Raw genomic sequence first — 23,955 nt, 5'->3', positions numbered from 1 at the left:
AGCTGATTAGAGTGGGACACTTTGAGCCTAGAATATTGCACCTTTTCACAATATTCAAATTTTCTGAGATTGTGGATTTGGGGTTTGCATGAGCTGTAAGCCATAATCATCACAATTATGACAAATCACTGCTTGAACTATCTTGCTTTGCATGTAATGAGTCTATCTCATATATTAGTTTCACCTTTTAAGTTACATTACTGAAATAAATGAACTTTTGCATGATATTCTAATTTTTTGAGATTCACCTGTATGTTCCTTTGTTGAAATGGCAACTTAAAGCAAAGAGGAGGACATTTAAAGCAGCCCCTGACCCAGCACATTCAAACGAAGGTGGTGATGCCTACTGCATTGGCTGGTAAGACTCTCTCTAATGAGTTAAATGCTGAAACTGCTAAAACAGTGATTATGGAGACTGGTAGTAAGACTATCCACCATGAAGTGGGAATGACTCCAGTTAGGAGGCCAACTGTATTTCTTGAAAGAGACTTTCCTCTATACAATGCACTGTATAGTGGGGAGCCATGTCTTAAAATGCATTTGAAAACATGTCAATGTGAAAATTAAAATGTGTTCATGAAGACATACTTCCATGTTTAATGAAGAGCCACAGGCTCACAGAGATAAAAATATTCATGTGTTTTGCACAGAGCTACAGGGTGCCAGTGATGAGATTTTGGTAATGGAACCTGCTGTGTTTATCAATAAGGCATTGCAATCTGGTATACTTAAAGATGAAATGTGCAATGTGTATACTCTTCTGCTACTATGTTCTTCTGGATCTCCCTAAAAAGATGGATAGGTACTGTAGAGTACCTTTGACTGAAGCACAAAACAATTACACTGGGATAGTTTGGCATACAATGTATTAACAATGTTACACGAGGTCTCTGTATGTAATAGTGGGACCAAAAAAGCTGGTGTTGGCAATGAGATGGCATAAATGTAAATGAAGAGATTGGAGTCCCTAATGCAAAGTTGGGGTCATGGAACAAAAGGCAAATGTCAACACAGTTGGTGGCAGAGGAGGTGCTCCAATCTGAATTTGCTGCAGGAGAAACTCTGCAGAGTGTGTGTTTTCTGTTAACACTACCCTATCAGGAGTTGAAAAAGAGAATGTTTATATCACTGACAATGATGAAATGTGTAATTCATTGCATATTCATGGTGGGCTGGTTGCCATGGTTGATGGTAAACCCGAAGGTCAGTTTGATATAATGGCTGAGGTTGAAACATGTAATGAGATGGGTGATTGCTTAACAATCACAGCAGATATAAAAAATGCCAAGATTGTATTGCCCTTAATGTTTCTGGAGGGCCATTTAACCACTTCAGCCTGAAATCTTTTCTGACACTTCTCCTACATGTAAAAATCAGCATTTTTTTTGCTAGAAAATTACTGAGAACCCCAAACATTATATGTTTTTAAACAGATGCCCTAGAGAATAAAATGGTGGATGTTGCAATTGTTTGTAACATGGTATTTGCGCAGTAGTTTATCATCTTGTTTATGTCTGAGTGATGTCCCAGTCCTCGATCATTCCTATGATAAGATGGCGGAACCACTAGCTTCAGTCCTGGGCTCCCCACCATCTTTAAAAGTGATCCAGCGGCTAATTAGCCACTGGGATTGCTTTTACACTAAAGCCTGTCACCAGCTGAAAAAAAAATCAGGATGATGCCTGTAGCTGCAGGCATCATCCTGGTATAACCACTTCAACCTGGCTACACATGGGTACATCGTGGAGGCTGAAGTGTTTAAGAAAAAGTTTTCTACAGTTTAAGCTGGATGCAGAGGTAGACAGTGCACTAAGACAAAGCCCCCTGCAGGCTAAGGTGGGTGTTTTAGGAAACATTTCTAATTATTGTTATGTTTATGTACAACAGTGCAAATGCTGTGTTTATGTAACTGTGATTGTTGGACAAAAGTACTTTTTTTGTGGAAGGTATCCAGGGGCCCAGGGGATAAAATATATAAATCTGCCATTGCAAGCCAGTAGTTCAAAATACATATAAAAAATGTATTGCAAGAGATAGCTAAACTATAAAGAAAAACCTTTAAAAATTAAAAACAAAAAGTAAAAGTCTTAACAGTACATGCTGCTAAATTTAACTCTCATTCAACATGTCATTTTTTTTCCTTAGATGCACAAGGTATTTGAGAAGCTTCCAGGATTCAAAGAAATACAGGTTCTACGATTTAGGTAAGAAAAACATATTTTCTTTCTTTTTTTTTTACTGTCACTACCGATTACAGTGTGTTCTTCCAGTCTGCTACCCAAATTCAGTTTGTCAAGCTCAGGATCTGAGAATCAGGAGGTAGTTTTTCTGCTTGCTTTTTTTTGATTCTTTTCTACTTTTATAATTTATCAAGAAAATGTTTAAAAATGCATTGCACCTCTCTCCTTTTCAAAAGAATACCAGCCCAGCAAGCTAATCAGATAGCATTCCCATAGCAATCAATCTGCAAATAGATGTATTCCCTGCTATGTTACTACAAGCACTTACACCTTTAAACATTAGGTGGGTAAGGTAAATAGGTGGTGCTGTTGAGAGGTTTAGAGGTTTATATGCAATTTACCTGCCCATAGTAGGAGAAGGCCGCTTGAAGCTCCCTGTACATACACATTTGTAAGAAAAAAAGGTACCTCCCCTTTTTTTTCAGCAAAACTTAAAGTGATTGTAAAGGCATAGTAAAAAAATAAAAACATGTTATACTTACCTGCTCTTCTCAGGTTCCTCCTGTTCTCAGGCACCCTGATGGTGGTCCTGGCTCCTCCCTCCCGCCGAATGCCTCTATAGCACGCCACATGCTATTTGGGCACTCAAGCATGCGCACTCCTGAGTCTACTCTGTGTGTCCACAAGATGCCCCCCCCCCACTCCTTCCTCACTGATTGTGATTGACAGCAGTGGGAACCAATGGGGAGAACTAAGAGAGCCTCTACTCTCGTGCACATTTCTGGATCAAGATCAGGCTCAGGAAAGTATTGTGAGGGCTGGGGGGAGCTGCATACTGAAGGTTTTTTAATTTCATGCATAGAATGCATGAAGGTAAAAACATTCAGCCTTTAGAACTACTTTAAAAGTAATCTACAAAGAGTCTTATCTTTAAAACCCTGTCTAGGGAAAGAAAAGGTTTCCTCCCTCTTTAAGATGAGGACTTCAATGAAGATTATTTACTAAAACATGTAAAGATGGTGCACTTAAAGTACATAGGGTGAAACTAGGTTCACTTTGTTTTGTTTGTTTTTTTTTAACTCGTTTTATTGAAAAATGTGTACACAAATAAAGATAAAGTACATTCAAAAGCACATGTTCCAAATTTGTGAATAACAGAAGACACAATCCAGCATCAGTTACTATCAAGTTTGAAAAATACAAGGGTACAGAGCAGTGAGTATTCTTCAAATGAGTATATGCATACACAAGGTTCACAAATAAAGAAACAAAAAAGAATGGGAAAAAGGATGGGAAACAAAACTACTATAAATAGTAGCAAATACTTCAGTATATTCCCAATTATGAGATTATTTCACCTGAAACATAAATAAAGTCATAGCAACTATATAGATGTTGTTACATTGGTTGGTCTAGCGTGATATGATAGCACTCCAGTATCAATAACTTAAAGGGATATGAGCAGTATACAGGACAATATGGATTTTGAATGTAGGGGTAGACTATGATATAGACTGAAATTAAATAGAGGAGTGAATTACTAGTGTCTCGGGTATTTAACCAGGGTCCATAAATTTAAGAAAACTTCCCTGAGCCCCCTCTCGCCTCATACTTTAATTGGTATAGAGGCAGGCTCTGATTGATCAGTCATTTCCACAAACCAATATTTAGTTGTTCAGGGTCTTTCCAGTACGAATCAATTGTTTTCCTAGCATAATATAGTAGCAACCTAAGGAATTGTTTAGCCCCAGCAGTAATCAACATCATCAAATATTTCCAACAAACACCATTTGGGATTGTACACATAAGGAAGGTCAAAATTAACTGACATGAATGCAGTAATGTCAGACAAAAAGGTTTGACCTTGTCACAGCCCAAAACATGTGTAAAAAATTCCTCTGTTCTTTCTCGCATTTATAGCACAGAGGAGTGTCACATTTATGGATTTGGCAAAGGTGCTTTGGAGTATAATGCATTCTATGCAAACATCCTAATTGGATGAGTTTATCCCTAGTTGATATAACTGTGCCAAAAGAGGAATTAAACAATTTCTGCCAATAGTCTGGAGCGACATAGGGAATATCAGCTAGCCACTGAGATTGTAATTTGGAAATTAGAGATGATAACTTATCTATGAGCAGTGAGTAGAATATGGAAATAGGACGTGTATGATCTAGTTACCAAAGTGCACATTCTAGCTTGGAACTATAAAGATGCACATTTCTAAGCCCTATTTGTTTAAGTTGGAGATAACTAAAGTGCTGCCTGCTAGGGATTCAACTCTTGCTATAATTGTGAGAAGGGCTTAAAAGTACCTCCCTGGTATGATTGATGTAAATATATTAGGCCTACTGCAGGCCATCAGAGACCAAAAAAAATGAGGCGGCCGAGGGTTGTGTAATAGAGGTTGGTTAGGAGACGTGATATGTTTTGTTTCCACCAATAGGTTTAGACAATGGTTTTAAATTTGTTGGGAGGTTTCTAAGGTCATAAAGCCACTTGTAGTATTAAGAGTGTATCTGTAGATAAGATTGGCTAGAGTATCATATTAGGAAACTATGGTGGCTTCTTCTGCAGTTGATGTATTTAACTGTGGGAAAAGCCACCAGTGTATGTAGACCAATTGGGCTGTGCAATAATAAAGATGAAGATTAGGGAGTGCCAAACCACTTTTAGAGATATGGAGTTGCAGATTCTCCAAAGAGAGTCTGGGGTCTTTAGAATGCCAAAGAAATGTGGAGAGCGAGTCATCTTATTGATACATTTTCTTTGGGATTTAAAGTCTGAAGTTAGATAGGATATACAAAAGTTTTGAAAAGACCATTTTAAACAGATTTATGTGCCCCAATAAAGTGAGAGGGAGTTTAACCCATTGGGATGCCCTGGTGTGGAAAGAAGAAACACATGGTAGTACATCCTTATCAGAATACTTTGATATTGGCAGTTGAATGTCAATACCCAGTTATTTAAACTTACCGTATGTGTGATCTGCAGCGGACAGGACTGTGGCAGTTGTAGGGGTAGGTCTACATCTATGGGGAATATACATGACTTCATCCAATTTTCCTTAAACCCTGAATATTGTCCAAAATGTTGGATCTAGTGCAACTGGAACAGTATGCCATAGGTCTGCGAAATATAGCAGCATATCGTCTACATACAGTATAATGATACTCCTTCTTCCAGTGGACTAGCAAAGAAGAAACACAGATAATTTACATTAACCACCTTCCGTCCAGCCGTTGTATATAAACGGCTGGATGGTGGCGGTGCAGGGGAGGGTGGCCGTTTATAAACAGCCTCCCCGCCCCCTGCTTGTGCGCACTCCCTGGGAGCACGCAGCACTGCGATCCGATGCCCGCTGTGTCCTCCGAACACAGAGGAACATCAATTGTCATACGGGACCTCTGTGTGAGGTCCTGATCATGTGATCACTGATTGGCCAATCAGAAGAGGCGTTCTGTTTATGATTCAAATACCCCAAATTTCTTTCCAACATATATTGAACATGTTAGCTATATAGTTCTGTATAAAACTGTAAAAAGGCCTCCATGATATGCTCAGTAGACTCTTGCAGGCTACCATTGCTATCAAATATTCTAGCAATAGTAAAGGGTTCATGGGCAAATTTGGCTAGGAAGGCCAGCAATCTGCCATTTTTATCTCCCTTTTCAAATATATGTTGTCCGCGATAAAGCATTTTTTTGGGGGGGGTCTTATCAGTGAGGGCCATTGCATACAGTCTTTGAGCGTTTTTCCAGTGTTGGTAATGGAGATGGATCAGAGACCTACACTGCTCAAAAAAATGAAAGAACACTTTAAAAACACAAGATCTCAATGGGGAAAAATATCATGCTGGATATCTATACTGATATGGATTGAGTAATGTGTTAGGAATGTAAGGAATGTAAGCATGTCCATTATTTGATGGAAATTAAAAGGTCCAGAGGACTGAATTCAAAGACTCTCCAAAAATCAAGGGAAAGAATGATGCAGCAGGCTAGTCCATTTTGCTGAAATTTAATTGCAGCAACTCAAAATGGCACTCAGTAGTTTGTATGGCCCCCACGTGCTTGTATGCATGCCTGACAACATTGAGGTATGCTCTTAATGAGATGATGGATGGTGTCCTAGGGTATTTTTTCCCAGATCTGGACCAGGGCATCACTGAGCTCCTGGACAGTCTAAGGTGCAACCTGGTGGCACTGGATGACGGAAACATGATATTCCAGAGGTGTTCTAATGGATTTAGGTCAGGCGAGCATGGGGCCATTCAATGGTATCATTCCCTTCATCCTCCAGGCCACCCTCATGAAGTCTGTTTCTGATATTTTGGTCAGAGACATTCACACCAGTGGCCTTCTGGAGGTCATTTTGTAGGGCTCTGGCAGTACTCATCCTGTTCCTCCATGCACAAAGGAGAAAATACCAGTCCTGCTCATGGGTTAAGGACCTTCTATGGCCCTGTCCAGCTCTCCTAGAGTAACTGCCTGTCTCCTGGAATCTCCTCCATGCACTTGAGACTGTGCTGGGAGACACAGCAAACCTTCTGGCAATGGCATATATTGATGTGCCATCCTGGAGGAGTCGGACTGCCTGTGCAACCTCTGTAGGATCCAGGTATCGCCTCATGCTACCAGTAGTAACACTGACCCCAGCCAAATGCAAAACTAGTGAAAAACAGTCAGAAAAGATGAGTGTGGAAGAAAATGCCAGTGGCCTCCACCTGTAAAACCATTCCTGTTTTGGGGGCCGTCTCATTGTTGCCCATCTAGTGCACCTGTTAATTTCATTAACACCAGAGCAGCTGAAACTGATTAACAACCCCCTCTGCTACTTAACTGAACAGATCAATATCCCAGGAGTTTAATGGACTTGATGCTATACTCCGATTAAAAAGTGTTCTTTTAATTTTTTTGAGCAGTGTATTTAGATTTGGAATCATATATTAACCTCTATTGACAGTTTTGCATGTGTCCCACATGACACCCTCTGTGACCCACTGATCACTTTCTTGCCAATAAAGTTTCATTTCATCTCTGAACTTATACAAGACTATGAAGTCGGAAATCCAGACAGGACTCATATGCCAAGTATGCATACCAGAAGGTGTCACTAGGGAGCATGATCAGAAATGGGTCTGGGTAGGTATTGTATATGTACAAATTTACTGGTTTCTGGTTGTGTAAAGAACATATCTAACCTGGATAGGGAGGGAGGGATATGGGAGTCAGAGTGACAAGGAAATGCATTACAATCAGTCTCCAGCGCCCAATCCTTCATGACAATAGTTGTGGTGCAGAAGCCCCCCAACCTATCAAGAGCTGGGTACAGAACATTATTAAAATCACCTGCGATAATGATGACCCCTTTAGCTATCTGAAGCATTTTGCTGGTTCAAGTCAACAATCTATTGAGGTAAAAAGGGGGGGGGGGTACATAAACATTTACCAATGTATGATATATTTAATTATCGAAGGACCACAATGAGGTAGCAGCCATTGGGGTCTATAAAAACCTTCTCGATTTCTACCGAAAGTGCCTTAGTTATTAAAATCAAAACCCCACAAGAATATGTGAAATAGGTGGCATGGAAGGCATGGGAAATATTGGGATGTTTTAGAACCATAACTTAGGATCCAGTAAGATGCGTCTTTTGAAGGAATATTATCTGGGATTTAGCTCATTTAATATGGCCAAATACCAGAGACCTCTTGATCTTAGAATTTAAGCCCCGCACATTCCAGGACAAAATGTTAACAGTTATAGTGACCAAACTACATAAGATAGGACAATCGGAGAGTTAGGTGTAGTTGAAATAAGTTGATACATTTCCCAAAGGCAAACCAATGTAAAATGACAAATACAAAGAAGAACAAAAGTCTCAATACAGAAAGTTGCAAGGATAGTATACCCCCAAACCCCCACCCATCCCAACTGTTAAACATATAGCGGCCTTTTTCCCAAAACCAAGAAAACCATTAAGGGGAGTATCTATGTAAGTCCCCCCAAAAACACTTGTAAACTGCAAACAAAAGGAACAAACCAAACTGCACAAATTGGTAAGTTAAGAGAAATATTAAAAATAAACATAGTCATTATGCAAAAAAGCACCATTAAAACGAATATGTATGGCACAGAAAGAAACAAGGGTGACCTGAGTATACATTCCCAGCTTGGTTCTTCGATGACGAATGTACACAGTGTGGAAGAGGCTGAAAAGTATGTAGCAAAAAACATGTTTAATTCAGGCTGTCCAGCCAGTTGGAAGTGTCTTCCAGGGTATTGAAGAATTGGGCCTTTCCATTGGTAACAACTTGCAGTTTCACAGGATACATCATGCTGTAGGGCAAATTTTTGGCACAGAGCCTGCATTTAACCATTGTAAATGCAGCGCTTTGCATTTGAGTAGCCCAAAAAAATCAGGTAAAATAAAGATATGGTTTCTGTTATAAGTCATATCATCCATTGTGCTGGCAGAGCATAGGATTGCTTCCTCACCCTGAAAGTGTAGGAGCTTAGCCAAAAGAGGGTGTGCACCCGAGGGCAACAGTCGGAGAGTTACCCGGAGTGTCCTCTCAATAGCAAATAGTGGAGAGAACGTGTCACGATTCACCATGGATTTAAGTCAGGTTTCCATAAAGAGATGAAAACTGCTGGGTATGAACCTGCTGTCCTTACATGATCACTGTAGAAGTCAGCGGTGCTGCTGGAGCTCAGAGAAGAAGCTGTTCACATTCCCACTGCTGGACATGCCCCCACATGTTCACTTTGTATAAACATAAACATTTAAAGTGTTACTAAACCAAACCCACAACAATAACATCAGTCTGTATATGCAGTAAAGCATGCTTGGTATACTCACTGTGGAACCTAAGGGGTTAATCCTCTGCATTGTGTAAAAACTCTGTTTGATTCTGACTTCTCTGATCCCCCTTTCTCCCAGTGTCCTGCTCTTATCTCCTGATAAGACATATCATGCGGAGTCACTCTGCACATGCTCAGTTTGGTGTGTATTGCTAGAGAGGTTTTTTTTTTCTTGGGAGAGTGCATGTGATTAGCACAGGGCCAATCAGCACTGTCCAGACAGAGATCATGAGTTCTGCATCCTCCTAGAGCAGGAAGAAAACTCTTCCTACAAGCTTTAACCAGTGCTCTGCTGGACACTGATTGCAGTCACAAGATTGCTCTAACTGCTGTTGGGAAAATGCATTTAGCAGTTTATATTTACTAAAACAATTGCACTTCCATGTTCTGTGTACTGTAGGAGACCAGATATAGTGAATGCAGGGTCCTGGGTTTAGTAACACTTTAAAGTCATCAGAGCTGCACTTTAATAAATAGGGTACATTTGTGTGGCAAAAAACATAGAGAATAACTACATTGTGAAGCACATTGCAAAAATGCAAACAATGCTGTTCTAGGTGTGAGCATTGGCAGGATTGTGGATGGTGTTTATGTGTCACCTAGGTTTCTCTCTTACTCATGGTGTGGGACTCCAGGGTTTGTATCTAATATGGAGAAACAAATGCTTTGTTTCTCAGAATCTTAATAAGTCCTGTCCTGGGTCTTGGAGCCTGGAGCTTTGGAAAGCTTTGCATTTAAAATGCCTTCATTCCTAGGTCCACATTTTACTTGGTTGTAAGTGGTGGTGACTACACTTTCTTTTTAGGCCACATAGCACTTCAAGTGATGTTTCCTTAACATTAGGACACTAGATGCCTCCAGGGCCCCAGGTCTTAGTGTGCTGAAGCTCACATGCAGCACTCAGGGGAGCTCTGAGTGGGAGTACCAAGGCTTTAACCACCCTGTAAGACACATTCCAGCTGGGTCATGAACCCGAGTTCACCCTTAAGTTTTGATGCTCATCCTGGGAGTTCACCCATATCCTTTTCCGAGACTCTAGTCTGTTCAGACTTCTGTAACTACATGGCAGATGCAGGGGTGAGCAACCTTTCCTTATGACCACAATTATATGGTTGTTTCATACTTCCCTCTGCTCTACTAATAAACATAGTCCCCTAATTCTGCTCTCACAGGCTCTCAATGCTTAGGGTCTTTGCTGATAGTGCATCTGCAGTAACTGGACACACTTACTCTATGCTATTACTTGCTGTACAAAGCTCTCCTGTATTGAAACTGCATTTGCTGCCTCACTGAATATAAGTGGAGGTCATTTTTTATTAAATACATATGAATTGATGAATGGTTATTTGTAGTATAGTGGCATGTTCTATTTTGCTTGTATTAGATTGGTTACTGCTCAAAGTTCACATGACTTAATGTCCTTAAACCCCTAATAAGATAAAAACAAAATGGCAATAGAATTTTTACCTGTGTCCCCATTGGAAAGGGTTCCCATTAGTTCCTGCCCTAAAGGAAGAACTCCCTCCAACAGGGACAATGATGGCAAGTGGTTCTACCCCTTCCCTGCTCTATCCCCAAAAAAATATTATGTTTATTACTATCTGAAATGGCTGTTTTTTTCTGCTTTCCTCTGCAAACTCCACATTGAAACTCACAGCCAGCATAAAGGTAGCAATATTTTTTGAAGCAATAACCCATGCAAAACTTTGTGAAAATTGTATTTATATACAGAATGCCAAAAAATACTAAAATATTGCCACAAATTCAGAAATTCTGCAAACACCACCAAGAATTCAAATACTTCATTCATTAGGATTTATGTGAATAGGAGATTTTTATGTTAGTTGTGCTTTCCAAATGATCTTTGTTTCAGTTTTTTTAAAGAAGGGCTGGATTCAGGGGCGGACTGACCATTTGGAAACTCGGGCACTGCCCGAGGGCCTGGGGTCAGTAGGGGGCCCCATGAGATGCCCCTGGTACATTTTTCATATGCTTTTTTGAGTTTGGGCAAGGACACAGGGGCCCCATGATCCCCTATTGCCCAGGGGCCCCATGAGTTGTCAGTCCACCCCTAGCTGGACCAATATAATTACATTAAAATATCTGTACAGTACATATGTATATGGCCTTTCAGAAAGTGTTTATATCAAGATCATGGCTACAGCTGCAGCCAAGTTCTTGGTTTTGTATTTTACAGTCACCTATCCACTATGTAGTAAAAGTGACCACTTTTACAGTAATGAAAAGAGCCAACACCTGTAGTTGTTCCAGGGCCTTCCTGTTTCTCTGGGGAGCCTGGCACCACAGTTACAAAGCTGGGGTCATTTCACACAGAGGAGATGAAAGCAATAATTTCATCACTTCCAGTTTCAGAGCTGTTTTTCAAGCATGATTTGTGCATGCTTAGCTGCTTTGGAGGGCTAGGGAGACATTTGGGGTCTAATAGACCCTTGATGTCTCCATAAAGAGGACTTGTCACTGCCCAGAGCTATCATATAGGAGGATTGTTGGCCAACTTGTGACATCCGTAAAGTTAAAAAAACAAACTTAAAAAGTGTAAACAAAAAAAACATTTTATTTTAAAAAAAATAAATAGAAACAGTTAAAACAAATTATAAAAGCAACCCCTCCCCCCTGTGCATGCACACGAATACCAATAGGTTGAAAGCCCTGCACAAGTGCACATGTATGTGATTGCACCACACATGCAAGGTATCACTGTGAACATCAGAGTGAGAGCAATAATTCTATGGCCATCATTCATAATTAACTATACACTGATAACACGTAAAGGGTTTTAAAGTGTTGCCTATGACAAATTTGAGGTACTATCGCCATTTCTTGGGTGCACACAATTTTGACTTTTGACAAGTTTGATATCTATTTACTCAACACAACATCTTCTTTTATATTTTACAAAAAAATTGGGTATTATATTGTGCTTGTGTTCGCTAAACCTCTGTTTGATAAATGACTGTGCAAATATCATGTGCCATAAAAAACTGCAATAGCCACTATTCTATCCTACAGGGACTCTGCTTTCAAAGATATGTTTGTGCATTCTAAGTAGTTATCTAGCAAAAAGTGCTGATTTTAACATTTTGTTTAACTTTGCTTTTGCTCCTTCTTTTCTCTAGTCTAATCCTAGTTTTATAACCAAACCACTGCTGTGTACATTTAATTGTGTGAGGTTTTTTTTTTGTTGGTTTTTTCACTCAGAAATTGTTTCTTGCAACATTTTGCTAAAACTTTGTAAAGTAGTACTGCTTGGACCTTGAAGAATGGGACATACCCCCAAAAGCTTGTGCTGAAAATTGTATGCTAGTGCAGATAAAAAAAAGTATCACGGACAGTACTCAAACATTTGTGTGAAAAAATAAAAAAAATGCCCTGGACAGCAAGTGGTTAAATACACCCCTAAAACCCCTATTTGAATATTGAAAAATACATAAAACCAAATGCAAAACATTCTAAACAATGTACCTGAACAAGACATTCTCTTCCATCAAGTAAAGCAGTTTAGATATGAAAGTATTTTATTCTCCATAACTAATGTATGTATAAATGTTAAGGTCATTTGTAGATACATTTCTGTTTAGAGACAGAAACATAATTTAAAATCAAAATATATTCAATATGTACTGTTTATACAACAAAGAAAGCAAAGGAAGATACTATGTGTGTATTGTATACTTCACTTGTATTGCATATCTATTTGACTAAGATCTGTACTTCACAGCAATAGCAATTGTATAACAGTGTTATAGAAATCATGTTTCAATAAGTACACTGAAAGCTTAGCATTTCCGTCTCATGCTTTCACCTTTTATGTGAGACCAATATGTTGATCTTACCCTGCTGTGATTCTACTGAATAAACCCTACTATGTAGTTCACTTTAAAATACATTTACTGCATACTGTATATTTACTTTGCAAAGTTAGCCATAGAATGTGATACTCTTTTTAAAGCAATACATTTAGTAGAAGCTTTACTTCACACAAGTGTCTTTCATTTATTTTTTTTTTAATTGACAAGTAATTAATCTGGGAATTATAAACAAACTTTACATTTTTTTTCTAACAGCAATGTCTACTGTGTTTAAATATATTATATGCATTTAGCATATGTGATCTATTCTGGACACACAGATGTATTCCAAACTAAGTCCATCCAAAATGTATTGGTGTTATGCAACTGAAATCAGTTAAAGTGAGCTTGGAGAATACCAGGATACTTACTTATCAAATGTCATCCCTCTATGAATACAATTACAGAAGTTCCTTGTAATCAAAATAAAGTCCAAAACTGGGAGACCCAAAGAGTCCATTTAGATCGAAACAAATAGACCTCTAGCTGTCCGGTTTTGTTGGCCCTGGCCTGCTGCATTATAGGAAGGTTATGCCATTAACCTGGTGTTTTCCAGGCTCTCTATACCTGATTTCAGTTGCTTAACAACAATACATTTTAGATTGGCTTAGTTTAGAACACACCTTGTACGTTGTGGGTTATGATGCATCTGTCTTTTTGTTAATCAAGAATTTATGGCCAGTTTATGGCCAGTTATATGCCTTATAAGTATCTTCATGATTATAGTGCAAGTGATGTATGGCATCATGTGAAGGGGTGCTCTCCAGGGTGTGGATACATGCATCAATTATTAGCCATTAGTATTTTATGGTTTTGCAGCTATTGACAGTTAAAGAGACACTGGTTTAGGAGATTGCTCGAGTAGTTTATGGCTGCCAGTGTGCTCTTAGAATGGACCAGATGGAGTCTTGAGGTTTCCTTTATATATACATCTGGAGCACAAGTTGAGGTTGAAGGATTGTTAGAGTTACATTACCCATCTACCACCTGAATTTTATACTATTCTACATCTAAACTAAACTGTTTCAAACTATAGACCCAACTTAGTAGTATAACAATGCCAAACATAGGTACAAAGTACAGGATCAAACTACTTAATGTTTGTGTTTCCTCTGTGTACTTTGGTCTCCTCCCATGCTCCAAAGACATTCTTGCAGGCTACTTGGCTCTTGTCTACACTGGCCCTAGGATGTACGTACTGATTTCCCATGCATATGTCATATGTCACTGAACTAAACATGCCAGTTTGAAACCCAAGCAATCTGAGAGAATTGCAAAAAAAACCTGAGAACCCATATAATAATGGTTAATCAAGTAAAATTCATGAAAACTCAACCAAGTGTATCAAACATGGTGTCGGTAGATGGGTATGGTGCCAGCAGATTTTCAATGACAAGACCTTTCACCCAATGTATGTCAAGCGTATCAAACATGGTGGCCAAAGGGATCACTGAGTGTCAGGTATAACTGAATAGATATATATATATATTTAGAACACTTCATCTTGCAGGACTTACTTTAAAAATGGCAACCATTGCAATAACAGGATTATCTTTGATTGAAACCAACAATTATTAGTAGGCATAAAATTCCTTTTTTTCCTTAATGGGCAAAATGATTAGCTTAAATTTAAACTATCAATCATGTAGAAAAATCTACTTAGAAGCAAACACCTATTTAACCTTCAAACTTATAAGATTTTACTTTTTTCACTTCTCTCTTTCTGTACAGTGCACATCCTATGGATTTAACTTCTTTAAAAACTATGAGCAATCTGACAGTGATCCTGCATTACAGTTCCACTACAATGACTATGGAATATTTGCTATAGTCTAACTTAAGCACACACAGTAGAGGACAGTACAGGGACATGTACGACAACATTTTTAGTGTAAATGTTTGAGTTCATACCCTCTTCAAGGCACTAATAATAAATATACCAATGTACACAAATGTTCCAAATGTGGAAACAATATTACTGTTAATAAACAAACAACAGCTGTATTCTCTCTATGGTTGTTTCGGATTTAACTTAATCAGAGAGGTGATTGTATCCGTATTAGTGCACTTGCGACAGAAACAATTGAGTACTGACGTGATACTTTTTTTTTATTTGCACTAACATACAATTTTGAGAACAAGCTTTCGAGGTGTGTCCCCTTCTTCAAGCTCCAAGCAGTACTATTACAAAGTTTTAGCAGTATGTTTTAGCAGAATGTTTTAGTTTTAGCAAACCCTGCAATAAAAAACGCTGCAATCAGTGCAACCAAATCAATCCATCATAAAGTGGAAGACACTCAAAAGGGATCTTCAGTATCTCCGGCTCATACTGCTGCACCTCTAACAATGTTGTATACCTTATCCAGTACAGAAAATGTAGCAAAGGATCTTATGTTGGCGAAACAGGACAGAAGTTGCAAACAAAGATGAATTTGCATAGACATACCATCAAGGAACATAAATAAGATGACTTTTGCACACCTGTGGGACACCATTTTGCACAACCAGACCACATTATGGAAGACCTCAATATTTTAGTTCTTAAAAGAAATTTCACATCCATTCAGGAAAGACATGGGATTCCTCAACCATTATCCAACATTTCTATGACTCCCCCTGTGAGTGTTGTTCTCCCCCCCCCCCCAAGTCTTTGCTTATGCTTTGCTGTGTCTTATCTTTAGGCTAACCCTAGGCTTGTGTTTCTTTCTGCTTTTTTTTTCTCATCCCCCACATCTCTTCTGACATTCTGCTAAAACTTTGTAATAGTACTGCTTGGACCTTGAAGAAGGGGACATACCCCGAAAGCTTGTCCTCAAAATTGTATGTTAGTGCAAATAAAAAAAGTATCATGTCAGTACTCAACTTAATCAGAGAAGAACTCTTGTCTAACTATCATGCAGTATCAAGATTATAAGCTGCTCTGTTTTACAATTGTTCTTAATGGAATCTTTCATTACATTTGATATCATTACATTCACTTATTACATAGAAAAAAAAAATAATAAAATGTTGGTAATTGTTCAAAATCATATCACATCAGACAAGTTGATTGATGCTGTTTAGTACGATCTAAACAAAATAAAAGGTCTTAGTGGGGTATCTGTCAGAAAAGGAAAAGTGCCATCCAAAGTGATACGATAACTGCATCCAAATAGTATCTCTGACTCGCTTCGAATAAAAGTGTGGATTATAAACCTAAATATACTGGAACACAGACAAAATGGCAGTTGACTAATGCAAAACTGCCTGGAAAGTGGTTAACTGAAATCCTATGCGGAGTAATATATCACTACAAAAGTGGATACGATATTGTATTTATTCAATCACATAGATCTTGAAAAAGGTTGACATTGACAGGGTGAACATGTTGCAATCATATTAAAATCAAAGAATTAAAATAAAGAACCGTTCGGCGTCTTCAAAAACGTCTGTATAGGCAAAAATGATCCATATGAGGCAATGGAATATCGTTTCTGTATTCATCTGCAGTAAAGTTCCATATTATATAGCCTGGTGAAGTCTTTTTCTTCTTTAACTGTTCCTTCGTGAACAGCACAGTGAAGATGGATAAACTCCTAAGAATTAGATAATGGATAATGATGAATACATAGGAAACGGGATAATCACTATGGCACCAGCCTAATAAACTGCACGTAATCAGATTGATGAGATGTATCTCTCTTTACCTTCTCAGTGGCAGTGCCATAGTAAAAGCATAGTAGGTATAAACCTTCCTGGATAACCACCACAAATGGAAGTGAATCCACAGTAACAAGTGACTCTAAAAGTAAATTAATGTTAAATGATAAATAATGAATATCAGTGATGCTATAGTGCCATTAATTAAATAAATTAAAGTGAATTACCATAAGAAAGGTCAGAAAAATTCCTTCTCACAGAAGGTATGAAAAAAACCCCTATGTGTATAATTAGGGAGGTGAGAGTCCAGGGCAGGGGTGGACTGACAACTCATGGGGCCCCTGGGCAATAGGGGATCATGGGGCCCCTGTGTCTTTGCCCAAACTCAAAAAAGCCTATGAAAAAGGTACCAGGAGAATCTCATGGGGCCCCCTACTGACCCCGGGCCCTCGGGCAGTGCCCGAGTTTCCAAATGGTCAGTCAGCCCCTGGGACATCTCATGGGGCCCCCTACTGACCCCAGGCTCTCAGGCAGTGCCCGAGTTTCCAAATGGTCAGTCCGCCCCTGGTCCAGGGTAATAAATAAGGATATTCCAAAAAAGACATTCAGGCCTCAATGATTCCTTTTCTAAATTCCCCTCTAAAGGTTCCAAAAATTGCTCTTGACACAGAGTTGGTACAGTTCCTATAGAAATAAATGAGGCTGATGTCCCATATCACTGACTGTATAACACACAGTACATAGTATATACCTATACCTAAACTCACATTGGCATTTATTAACCCTGAATCCAGGAATAGCACAAATTGTAGGTGAAAGACCATTGTTGGTAACTAAAAGAGCCTCTGATCTGAATGATTTATTGGTTCAGTCAGAATTTAAGAAGGTCCCCAGAGCTAATTGGCTAACAAAAATCAATAAAGCGGTAGGTATGTTTCCGTGTGGCCATTGTCAAGTTTGTCCCTTTGTAGATAAAACGGATCAATTTTTTAATACTGATAAATCTCAAGCTTTTCAAATAAAAAATGTCATTAATTGCTCTAGCAGCAAAGTAATTTATATGATAGAATGTCCATGTAAAAAGATTTAAATAGGAAAAACCAAAAGGACATTGAGAATAAAAATTTGTGAACATCTGAGAGATATCAAAAATGATCATAAAAATAGAAGTGAGAAGGAGAGAGAGAACCCCTTAGCCCACCCATCTGTGGTGGTTATCCAGGAAGGTTTATACCTACAATGCTTTTACTATGGCACTGCCACTGAGAAGGTAAAGAGAGATACATCTCATCAATCTGATTATGTGCAGTGTATTCATCATTCATCATTATCCATTACACTGTTCAACAGGTAAAAAGTTTTGGGCATAAAATTAGCTAATCTTACATAATTTTGGGGTGCTGAAAACGAAAATGACCCTAAAAAATGTTGATTGGCTCTAGTTTCCATGATATATTCACCCATCTAATGACGTAAGCCATTCAAAATTATGATGCAACTTCAGCTGCATATTGCGCAATTGATACTGGTGACCAATAGAAAATTGCATGTATACTGAGATGATGCAATATTAGCCTTTAATTGCATCACTTCACTGCATAAAAGCTGCAGTATCTGTAGCTGATTGTAGTTCGACAGCGTCTTTACATTTCGTTTTATGCTTATATAGGCTACTCAGTAATGCCTCGAACTTGTGTGAATAAAGCAGATAATTTCTGCTATATCTGCGGTGAAATAACATTTATCTCACAAAAAAGGAGGATAACAGGAATGATTAAGAAAGCCTACAACTTGTATTTTGGCTGCAAGATAGGAGACCAGGACAAGAGCTGGGCACCACATATATGCTGCAATTCTTGTGGGACGGCACTGGAGCAATGGTTGAATGGAAAAAAGGCATCTATGCCTTTCGCTGTGCCAATGATTTTGGAGAGTCTCTAAAAATGTCTCTAAAAATTCTCTAAAAACATGTCTCTAAAAATTCATTTTCTACATTCGCATCTGGATTTTTTCCCACCAAACTGTGGAGCAGCAATTTAGATAATCTAATTCCTAGGAGTTTACCCATCTTCACTGTGCTGTTCACGAAGGAACAGTTAAAGAAGAAAAAGACTTCACCAGGCTATATAATATGGAACTTTACTGCAGATGAATACAGAAAGGAAATTCCATTGTCTCATATGGATCATTTTTTCCTATACAGAAATTTTTGAAGACGCTGAACGCTTCTGTATTTTAATTCTCTGATTTTCATATGATTGCAACATGTTCACCCTGTCAATGTCAACCTTTTTCATGATCTATGTGATCAAATAAATACAATATCGCATCCACTTTTGTAGTGATATATTACTCCGCATAGGATTTCAATTAACCACTTTCCAGGCGGTTTTGCAGTAGTCGACTGCCATTTTTTCTGTGCTTAGTGGGGTATCATTAAACTTCCTTCCTAGAAATAAACGAATTGTTAGATCCAAAAAACATATTACACAAAGACACATTATAGAAACTACATTACACAATATTTATGGCCATTGTTTGTTTTTACTTATGAGTGCACTTTCTATTACCAATATTTAATGAGCTCATGTGAATTATTAATCAATTAAACCATGTGGATATTTATTAAAGTACATCCATTAAAAGTTGTCATTAATTCACCATGGCTAAAATGAAATTCAAATAACATTTATAATGTATTCCTCACATTATTACACAAGGATTATACATATCTATGTCAATGTAACTATCTTAGCTTCTTATTCAAGCCAAATCTACAGATGTTGGAAACTCTAACTTCTAGGAACAAACCAAATTCCTTCTGTGTTAATGAGAAAAACTAAAAATCATTAATATTAGTGGAATGGAGATAAACATTTAAATTATTATTATAATAGCTGCTTTTGCTGTTTTGACTTTGAGGAATTTAAAGGGTGTCAACCCCATTCATTCATTTCTTTGTTTCAAATTATCCTCCAAGTTATATAATAAAAACTAACAATTTCAGCCAAGATTTTATTTTACTAAATTTTTAAACATTTCCTTTTGCCTTGTAAAATCTCTCATATCACCCACATTTGAACATACACGTTATATTACACATTTGTCAGATGGTCAAAAGTTTACACATTTTCCTGCTTTACAGCCACAGGAAGAGGGGGGGAATGTTCACAATGGTCCTTCCCCCTTACGCAGAGGCGTCCATAGGGTTGGTGTCACCCGGTGCGGTAACACTTGGTGACACCCCCTCCGACGATCCCCGAATGGATCGGAACTCTGGTCCATTATGCTCAATCCGCAAATCTGATCCATCCTGCGGGGATCGTTGGCTTTCTTTACAACTTACCTTTTCTTGGAGTGGGTCCGGTGTCACCCCGTATAGGTTGCATGCCGATGATCCCCCCAGGATGCGGAGATCGCCGGCATGCAACCTATACGGGGTGACACCAGACACGCTCCAAGAAAAGGTAAGTTGTAAAGAAAGCCGACGATCCCCGCAGGATGGATCGGATCCATCCTGCGGGGATCGTCGGCTTGCTTAAAACGTACCTTTTCGTGGCGCGGGTCCGGTGTCACCCTGTGTGGTCGGGCCGCACTCCCCGTACCTGCCTCGGGATGCCACTGCCCTTATGCACACATCCTATCCTTTGAACATACACACATACGTTACTGCAGTAGTCACAGTCAACCTGTTGTGGTCTTCTGCTCATTGTTTCAAAACTTCTTAAAAGCTAATTGCACTGAAACTGTTTGCAGACAAGATTCCATTGCCTTTTTCCTGTCTGGAACTTCTGATAGCATAGACATCCCACCCATGCATCAGTACTTTGCTCCAGTTCCTTCACCAAGGATCATGAGCAATGGGATTCCACTGCCCAGTCGTGGGCATCCAACTCAGGAATGGGCTCGCATTTTGATCATCTGGCACCTTCCTTTTTACCCAGCTAAGTAACTGATGACCTTTTAACACTTTTTTAATATATTATGGCTTACAATACAATAACACAGTATTAAACACAGCACAAACAATCTAGCACAATCCTGTCACTACACATTCTATTATTCATATCTCTAGTTCTCACGATACTAATATCCCACTTATCACACCAAATGCTTTATTACAGTTATGTGATATTTTATGTTTTTGGGGTTTTCAGGATGTGCAAAGAGAGATCATACAAACACTTGTAGGTAAAATCAAACTGTATATAGCATTTATTTAAATAATAACAGATAAATATATAACAAATGCAGTCATATTGGAAAATATAACAAGAATACTTAGCTAATATTACCTTAGAAAAGTGTAATATGAATTATAGTACATAAAATAATTTGAGTTCACTTTGAATACACAGTGATGTGCAAGTTGAATATAACATTAAAAAAAGTTGCTTAAAGTAAAACCAGCTTAATTTTATTAACTAAGCTCCGTGAACATTAATTTAATTAAAGCGAACAATCTCTACAACTTTGATCATTTAACCCCATTGGTTTACATGTCATAATTTCTAAATAGCCCAAAAATAAAATCAAAATTATGGGAAACGTCAGTAGTCAGACAGAGAGAAATTACTTGCCCCCCCCCCCCCCCCAGCTTTATAAACCTAGTGCCTCAATTTAAAATTGTTAACATTTCAGCCACATTTGTTTCTTCAGTCTATTGAGATAATAGCCACCACAGTGAAACAGACAAGTTAAATACAATCAGAATCACTTTAAACAATGAAGAAAATGCAGAGCTTTGATTGTAATAATGTGGTATCTGTTAAGCAAGGCATTGGTAACTTACAGTATAATTTGGAATGTAAGAACAGCAATTAAAGCAGTCAGCTATTACTTATGATTAAGTTTTTTTTTTCACGCTGCAAAATAAAGGCAGAAGAAGGAGAAAGATAGGTAATTTAATTTCTATGTCTACTTTCTAAAGAATTTCTTAAACCTGAACTCCAGGAATATACAGGAAATGCAGTTTTGTTTCCAAATAATCACCTATTATATACTGTATTTTTACATGCTACTACAGAATGTACCTGAATCTGTCTTGATATTGGCCCCGTGATTCAGGCTGGCAGGGAAAGAGGTAGAAGCCAATTAGGTTCTACTGCAGTGCACACGTGCTGAAAGGTGGAGAAAGAGCTGTCTAGATCAGGTGTCTAGATCACATAACTGACTGCACAGAATAATAAATCAGTTGGAAGCTAAAGCAAATCCAATAAATGCATCTGATCTGATTATTCAGCTAATTTCCTGGAGTTCAGCTTTAAAAATTTACAAAAAATATATATATATAGCATAACTAGTACTTTGATCCACTAGAATGTACCAAGGTAACATTTAGGAATATAATCTATGAAATTTATAAGAATTCATTTATTCAAAAATGTTGTTTTATTTAATGTAGTAACTGCAGCAACTAGTCAGAATGCACTCTAATAAAGTTAGCCCTTTTTGAAATTGATTTTTGTTTAGTCGCTTTGCTAAAGTGACTCTGCCACTTAAACAAACTTGCTTTAAGAAAGTACTACCTGCAAAGAAGCAAAGTAATACTTACCTCTCTTGCTGCCCACACAGCTAAACACTGCTCTGCAGAGGACCATTCCTTGAATTTTCTTTGGAAATCAACACTTCCATGCTTGTCAGTCTTAAGCATTACTTGACCACTATTTGACCTCTCTTCAGCTTTTGATACTGTTGACCATCCCCTCCTCCTCAAAAAATCCATTATCTTGGCCTCCGAGAATCTATTCACTCCTAGTTCTCTTCCTACCTATCGCAGCTCTCCTTCAGCATTACCTATAATTCTGTCTCCTCCTCTCCACTTCCTCTTTCTGTAGGAGTCCCTCAAGGTTCTGTCCTTGGACCCCTTCTCTTCTCCATCTACACCTCCTCCCTTGGTCACTTGATAAACTCCCATGGCTTTCAGTACCATCTCTATGCTGATGACACACAAATCTATCTTTCTACTCCTCACCTCACCCCTTCAGTCTCCACTCGCATTACTAACCTACTAAGTGACATATCAGCATGGATGTCACTTCACTTTCTCAAACTGAATATTTCCAAAAAATAGCTCGTACTATTCCCTCCAGCCTGTGCCCCCCTCCCCTGACTTTTCCATCAAGATCAATAATACAACCATCAGTTCCGCCCCTAATTCCAGGATACCAGATGTAATCCTGGACTCCCATCTGTCCTTTCAGCCTCAAATCCAATCACTGTCCAAATCTTGTAGACTTCACCTCCACAACATCTCCAAGATACTCCACAACATCTCCAAGATTCCTAACCACGGAAACCACTAAGCAACTTATTCACTCCCTTGTTATGTCTTGCCTTGACTATTGTAACTCCCTCCTCATTGGCCTACCTCATCGCAGGCTATCCCCTCTTCAGTCTAGCATGAATGCTGCTGCCAGACTCATCCACCTTACTAACCGTTCCATATTTGCCATCCCTCTCTGCCAATCCCTCCACTGGCTTCCCATTGCCCAAAGAATAAAATTCAAAACATTAACAATAACATATAAAGCCATTTATAAATCTGCCCCCAATTACATTACCAATATTGCCTCCAAATATCAGCCAAACCGTCCTCTCTGCTTCTCCCACGACCTCCTGCTCTCTAGCTCCCTTGTCTCCTCCTCCCATGCTCATCTCCAGGACTTCTCCAGAGCCTCCCACTTAATCTCTACCTCAATCCTATCCGACTATTGCCTACTCTGCCCACTTTTAGGCGAACTCTGAAAATCTCTTCCGGGAAACCTATCCCGCCTTCAGCTAATAATGGAATCTTCTATTCCTCTTATCAGTTCATCCCCCACAGTTATTACCTTTTATACCACCAGCCCCTCCCTCTTAGATTGTAAGCTGCAAGTAGTAGGGCCCTCCTAACCCTCTTGTATTGAACTGTATAGTTGTTGTATTGTCTCCCTTTATATTTGAAAGCACTGAGCAAACTGTTGGCGCTATATACATCCTGTATAATAATAATAATATGCATCCTTTGGTGCTCCCTCTGACCCCTACATCACTGTTTTGGCCATCAGGAGGAACCACTGAGCACAAGAAGGTTAGTGATGTAGTTACTTGCTTTTTTTTAAGTTCCTTTTTTTAAAAGCAAGTTTGTTTAAGTAAGACAGTTGCTTTAAAATGATCAATTAAGAATAATGCAAAAAAGTTTTTTTAAAAATGAGAACTTTTTTTAAATAAACCTAGAAAGTATCTTGCTTTACTCTTTATGTGGTAAAACAGGAAAAAATGATAGTTTTACAACTCTGTAATTCTGTAAACAGATGGTATGCGTTGCCAAATTTTATAGGATTTATTTGTTTCACAGTTTCTTACAGAAACAAATTTTGTGTACCCAGATGACCTCTTCTATCTGGAAAAGTATCCTA

The 23,955-nt window shown here is 38.5% G+C and overlaps 1 protein-coding gene across 1 annotated transcript in view; it reads left to right on the top strand.

The window, feature by feature from the left end:
• Positions 1–23,955, top strand: part of IMPG1 (interphotoreceptor matrix proteoglycan 1) — a 229,709-nt gene that overhangs the window by 52,138 nt on the left and 153,616 nt on the right. Inside the window, exons 8-9 of the mRNA XM_089681308.1 lie at positions 2,146–2,204; positions 21,434–21,454. Coding sequence (XP_089537434.1) covers positions 2,146–2,204; positions 21,434–21,454 — 80 coding nt within the window. The remainder of the gene's footprint in view (positions 1–2,145; positions 2,205–21,433; positions 21,455–23,955) is intronic.

Source organism: Staurois parvus, unplaced genomic scaffold (genome assembly GCF_062004578.1).
Source record: "Staurois parvus isolate SC_StPar_1 unplaced genomic scaffold, SC_StPar_1.0 ptg000264l, whole genome shotgun sequence".
Lineage (NCBI taxonomy): Eukaryota > Metazoa > Chordata > Amphibia > Anura > Ranidae > Staurois > Staurois parvus.
This window is presented reverse-complemented; position numbering and strand designations above follow the sequence as displayed.